At 47.9% G+C, this 6,631-nt stretch overlaps 1 protein-coding gene across 1 annotated transcript in view; it reads right to left on the bottom strand.

Annotated features, from left to right (window-relative positions):
* LOC108797212 (kelch-like protein 4) overlaps window positions 1-6,631 on the bottom strand; it is a gene marked incomplete at its 5' end in the record, with an annotated part of 25,230 nt that overhangs the window by 16,343 nt on the left and 2,256 nt on the right. The window contains one exon of the mRNA XM_018568786.1: window positions 858-1,082. Coding sequence (XP_018424288.1) covers window positions 858-1,082 — 225 coding nt within the window. The remainder of the gene's footprint in view (window positions 1-857; window positions 1,083-6,631) is intronic.

The raw sequence follows: 6,631 nt of genomic DNA, 5'->3' as shown, positions 1-6,631 counted from the left end.
GGCCAGGTTCCGCAATACGCCCCCCCGCCAACCGAACCCCCCTCCCCCTCCGCCCCAAATCAATGGAGAATGGCAACCGGATGAACTCCTGTGACAGGTGAGGGAGGAAGAGCACAGCACAGCACAGCTCTCCCCTCTCACTGTGTACATTGGCAGCAGGGACAGGAGACAGACTTGGCGGCCGGGGGGGAGACAGAGCCAACAGAGAGAGGTAGGTGCAGGGGAGGAGGGGAGGACGGACAGGCAGCACACATTTTACAAGTGATTGCGGCGACATCCTTCCCAAAGCAGGACTAAATGTAGAAAGCAACTTACCTATATGTGTATCTATATGTGTATCTATATGTTCCGGGCGCCGGGGGACTCCACGGCGCTGCGGTCCCTTGGCTCCCTGCCGCCCCGAGGCCTGGCCTTGTGGGGAATCCGGGCCTGCATACAATATTGCCAAGATCACTTGTACAGAACAAGCGGTGGCTTCCCCGATGAGCATTTAGCTCTGCTTGCCCAAAGCAGGGCTAAATGTAGAAAACAATTACCCGCTCGGGCATCGGGAGATAGGAATTCCACACCCTTGCTGCCCCGAGGCCGAGCCTTGGTTGGCCTTGTGGGAAATCCGGCCCTGCCCCTCGCCATTGGTGCCGTCTCTGAATAAAAAGTATTTCATCTTTCAGCCCAAACTTTTCTTCTTTTATGATCGTTAGACCCTTCTCAGACTTCTGATTTCTCTCAGTTTGCTCGCTGGAGAGATGTCTCCTGACTTCCTGTCCACATGACCCATAAAAATAGTTCATTTCAGTATTATTTTGGTAATCTGCTTGCACGGGATGCATAAAAAAAAGGAAAGGATTGTTACTCACCCAGTCCATGCCTGTGCGTTGACATTGGCGGCATAACCGACCACGTCTTGGTGACCGGGTTGAAGCATTCCACAGTGTTGGAGGTTTTCAGGCCATCGCGCCCTCCAACCACATAGAGCTTGTCGTCGATCACGGCGACTCCAAATTGGAGGCGGCGTCCGCTCATGGTACTAATCTGCACCCAACTGTTTGTCCTCAGGTCATACTTCTCGATGGTCGTTGCACCTGTAAAGAAAGAGAAGACACATCAAATCACCATTTCACACCAAGGATATGTACGTGTCATTCCACAGACGCTCCAGCATCGGAACTTATAAGTAGGCAACAAATTGCTACGCGCTGTACTTACTATATCTAAAAATAGAGAACACATATGAATCATGTTGTTGTGTTTAGCCGTGCACAAAGGCTCTTCTGTATCTTCTCTCTTTTTGGCAGAACGGAGATCAAGTGTAGCATTTTTGGGCATGCTCTGTGGCTTTTTTTTCCCAGGATGTGTGGGCAATACTTGGAAGTGTCTATGCTGAATCACGAATACACTATATGGTCAAAAGAATGTAGACCCCCCTGCAATTGATGGAGTTCAGGTGTCTCCAATGAAGGTTCTGTTAATACTACAGCATACAAAGACATTGTAGACAATTGTGCTCTTCCACCCTTGTGGTCACAGTTTGGTGAAGACCCTTTTCTGTTCCACCATGACCCACCATGTCCCCTGTGTACAAAGCCCGCGCTATAGTGACATGGTGTGACCAGTTTGATGTGGAAGAACTTGAGTGTCCTGCACAGAGCCCTGGCCTCAACCCCACTGAACACCTTTGGGATAAATTGGAACAGACTGTGAGCCAGGTCTACTCATCCCACATCAGTACCTGACCTCACTAGTGGGCAAATTCCCACAGACACCCTTCAAGTGACTGGGCTCATGTTTTCCAATGAAGGCTCCTGTTAATACTACATCACACAAAAACATTGTAGACAATTGTGCTCTTCCAACCTTGTGGTCACAGTTTGGTGAAGACCCTTTTCTGTTCCACCATGACTGTCCCCTGTGCTCAAAGCCAGCTCCATAAAGACATGGTGTGACCAGCTTGGTGTGGAGGAACTCGAGTGTTCTGCACAGAGCCCTGACCTCAACCCTACTTAACACCTTTGGGATAAATTGGAACCAACGGTGAGCCAGGTCTACTCATCCCACATCAGTACCGGACCTCACAAATGAGTGCAAATTCCCACAGACACCCTTCAAGTGACTGGGTTCTTTTGTTTCCAATGAAGGCCCCTGTTAATACTCCATCATACAAAGACATTGTAGACAATTGTGCTCTTCCAGCCTTGTGATAACAGTTTGGTGAAGACCCTTTTCTGCTCCACCATGACTGTCCCCTGTGTACAAAGCCAGCTCCATAAAGACATGGTGTGACCAGTTTGGTGTGGAGGAACTCAAGTGTCCTGCACGGAGCCCTGACCGCAACCCTACTTAACACCTTTGGGATAAATTGGAACGTTGATCATGAGCCAGGTCTTCTCATCCAACATCAGGATCTCACAAATGGGCACAAATCCCCACTGACATCCTCCAAAATCTTGTCAAAAGCCTTCCCAGAAGTGTGGAGGATGTTATAGCCACAAAGGGGGGCAACTCCATATTAATGTTCATGATTTTGGAATGGGATGTCCAACCAGCTCATAGTGGTCTGATGGTCAGTGGTCCACATGGTGTAAAGAAGGGCACACATGCAAATACAGAAATACTGTTAGATCCACTATAGAACATTGTAAACTTTGACTTATGTAGGTTTTCTTAAATTAAATAAGCAATCAGGTTACTCTTAGTTATCAATCTAGAGATCGCTGCTGTGAAGTTTCATCTGCATTCCGTACATTCTGCAGACTCTCTATGGTGGGCTCTGCTGGGTCACCCTCAGGTGGGCTGGTCACACTCCTTACCTGTCCGCCTCTTCTTCCTCCGTCGCCAGGCCCACTCCGTCCTCCATCACCGGGCCCGCCTCCTCCTCCGTCACCGTCCCTGCCTCCTTCTCTGATGCTGACCCCCCCGGGCCCCGCCTCCTCCTCCCCGCCACGTCCAGCCTCTTCCACCGCTGCTGCTGACTCTCATTGACTCATCAGCGGCTATGGAGAAGAATGCAGCGCTGCACAGATCACGGTGATCTGAACAGCGGCACGTTCGAACCCATAGCGACCCAGGCGGCCCGCACGGCATCAGGGGGGTGTCCTGGCCGGGCCGCATGGGTCGCTATGGCTATTGTTACGCCACTGGTTACATAATATAAAATCAAATGCACTTTTTTTTTATAGTTGTTAGCTTCAAAAGAACCCGAGATGAAGATTACAGATCACTTCCCTGCAGTTGAGACCGAATTTTTCAATTGAGGAATGTTTTGATAATGCGGCACAGGTGCCTTGCCTTGCTCAATGGAATTGTAACTGGAACCAAAGGAAGCTTTTGTCCCACTGAAACGCAAGCCTCTTCAGCCAAACCTAAGCAGATTATGATAGCCTATCTGAACTTACTTATGGCACTTGGTCCAGGCCCTGAGGAGCAGTGATCTGTACCCATTGGTCCTCATTGCTGGAAGACAAGAGTTCATGGCATTCAAGCCAATAAGAAGGAACTCATGCCTCTTCAGCCATGAAGTCAAAGCTTCTTTCTGAAGCTTTTTTTTCCCACTGACCCCCACTTACAAAATATGTATTCATTGATGTGGTGTTCTCTTTCGCCTCTGTCCTAGTGATGACTTGACATGGCCACCGAGGTCCTATTAGGGTTTTTTAGTTCAAGATATTTTTATTAGGCTTTACACACTTATATAACATTCTATTCGAAAGGCAGTATAAACATTTTTGAAGGACATGGAACATTTAGTTAATATTCTGAATAGTTAAAAGAGAACTATGGAGTAACTTTTTTATCCCATAGTTCTCTTCAGGGTCATAGGAGGACATATTCTAATGTCCTCTAGTGACTCAAAGCTCAGTATATAGTGAGCTACAGCTTGCTATATACTGAGAGCATCGCAGCCGGGACCGGTCCTGACAATACTGTCTGGATCCACCTAGATAGCTGACAGCGGGCTCTGCCTATCTACAGGCAGAGCCAGCTGTGCCCGCCCCCGTCCGTTCCTCCAGTCAGGGCTGGAGGAACGGAGCGGGGAAGGAGGGAATCCCTGCGGTGACTGGCAGTCACTGCTCTCTGCAGGGAGATGAGTGGGTAGTGAGCGAGCGATAGTATGTGCTCACTCACTTCCCGATCTATAGAGCCAACATGTGACAGTTTCATTGTCACATGTCGGCTCTAACTATGAGGATGAGTGAAAATCACTCGCCTAATAGTTCTCCTTTAAGGATTACTATAGAAAGAAGGAGGTCAGGAGTGATGAAAAGAACCACAAATTGGGAATAACCAAAGTAAGGGAGGGGGGATGGGACAGGAAAGCCGGAGTAGAGTCCAGAGATAGGAATAAGGACTAGAGAGGAAGGAACGGAGAATGGGAAAGGAGGTACATAGAGGGGATGGGGGGGGCAGTGGTAGTCCCCCCACTGCAAGAAAAGCTATAGCCCCAAGTGGGGTGTTTATAAGGTCAACGATTCAATGTGGAAATGAGCAGGTAAAAAGTTCTCCATCCAAGGGGTCCTGATGTGATATTTATCCATGTATCATTTTGTTGCGCTTTGAGCTTCCCAAAAAAACATGGTGTAGGACATAATGGTATCTCTTCCAGGAGCCCAATGGGGCAATTTAACTCTTAGTGTTCTTTTAATAATTGGTTAGTACATGGTATCCATAAATTGTTCTGTATAGGGAATGTACTATCATCCCTCCATATTCAGAGACCACCCATAACCAAAATGGGAACTTATGGGGGTCAATGTTATTCAAACACAGTCAATGTAGAATTTAAACATTTTCATTACATTGTGTGGTAGTGCATGGCAATGCCACTGTGTTATCTCCATTCCTGTCTCCAGAATTTGAGTGGCCAGCGCATACCGATGGCACAGGTGTGCACAGCCTTTAAAATAAAGGTGTTGGGAAGAGTTCAGGGCTCCACCTGGGGGACAGGAAAACTCCACCCAGGAGTCAGAGTGGAGTCCCAGGGTGCTGCAGGCTGGAAAAGCCAAGTGTGCAGTTTAGGACGAGACTGAGACTGGAGCAACAGACAGGGGGCCTGAGGTCTAAGGCCAGAGCTGCGGTGCTGCAAATGCAAAGCCAGGAGTCTGGATGGGCATGTGTTGCCAAGATATGCTAAAGAACCCCGGCAAGGGTAATTGTTCTTGTTTGTGAACTGTCATTTAATAAAAGTGGGCAAGGAAAACCTGAAATGAAGATTTCTGCGAGTGGATGCGTCCTTAATGCGCTACTGTTTGGAGCTAATCCACACAATTGTTATATGAAAAAGCGCCCTAAGATGTTCAGCTAAAGCGTAAATGGGGCCTAAAATCCATCCTTGTGCTCCGGTGCCTTTGCCTAGATGAAACAATATACAGTATCCGTATCTAGGGCCGCTTTATTATGCTAAATATGGTGCTTTAGGAACCTGAAAAGATCCAGCGGTATCATTATTCTTCAGATCATTTATGCTCTCAGAGATTATAGCTCCATCTCTTAAATTAAATTCCCTCTCTCTCCTCCCCATTCTCTCTTCTCCCCATTCTCTCTCTCTCTCTTCTCCCCATTCTCTCTCTCTCTCCTCTCTCTCTCTCCCCATTATCTCTCTTTCTCCTCCCCATTCTCTCCCAATCTCTCTCTCTCCCCCCCCCATTCTTTCTCTCTCTCTTCCCCATTCTCTCTCTCTCTTCTCCCCATTCTCTCTCTCTCTTCTGACCATTCTTTCTCTCTCTCTCTCTTCTCACCATTCTTTCTCTCTCTCTCTCTCTCTCTCTCTCTCTCTCTCTCTCTCTCTCTCTCTCTCCCCTCCCCACTCTCTCCCTCTCTCCCCTCCCCATTCTTTCTCTCTCTCTCTCTCTTCTCCCCATTCTCCCTCTCTCTCTCTTCTCCCCATTCTCTCTCTCCTCCCCATGCTCTCTCTCTCTTCATTCTCTCTCTCCTCTTCATTCTCTCTCTCCTCCCCATTCTCTCTCTCTCCTCCCCATTCTCTCTCTCCTCCCCATGCTCTCTCTCCTCTTCATTCTCTCTCTCCTCTTCATTCTCTCTCTCTCTCTCTCTCTCTCTCTCCCTCTCTCTATCCCCTCCCCATTCTCTCTCTCTCTCTTTCTCCTCCCCATTCTCTCCCAATCTCTCTCTCCTCCACATTCTTTCTCTATCTCTTCCCCATTTTCTCTCTCTCTCTCCCCATTCTCTCTCTTCTCCCCATTCTCTCTCTCTCTCTCTTCTCTTCTCTCTCTCTCTCTCTCTCTCTCTCTCTCTCTCTCTCTCTCTCTCTCTCTAAGAGATTTTGGAAGCCTGAGAAGGAGTGTTAACATGAAAGATTGTGTTGTATGATCTCAGTGTGATGCGCTGAGTGGATTGTCTGTGTATTTGGCGGAGTCGACACTTCTATCTATAAATCATTGTACATCTTGTGTAGGATAATCCTCCGTCTACATCGCCCAGATTCTGAGTGCCATTGTATTGATTGTGTTTTGTGTCTGTGCGTCACTCTGGATGAAGGTGACAATGGAGGGGATTGCTTATCACATAGAGGATCGATGTTAGGACCCCCGTAAGCACTTTTCTTTGATGGCCTGATGTACTTTGCTGTCATCTGAGACAATTAAAGTCATTGTTCTTCCGCGGCTATAATAAGAGTGAA

This window comes from Nanorana parkeri, unplaced genomic scaffold, assembly GCF_000935625.1.
Source record: "Nanorana parkeri isolate BGI_ZX_2015 unplaced genomic scaffold, ASM93562v1 scaffold1243, whole genome shotgun sequence".
Lineage (NCBI taxonomy): Eukaryota > Metazoa > Chordata > Amphibia > Anura > Dicroglossidae > Nanorana > Nanorana parkeri.
Note: the sequence above shows the minus strand (reverse complement) of the source record. Positions and strands in the feature narration are given on the sequence as shown.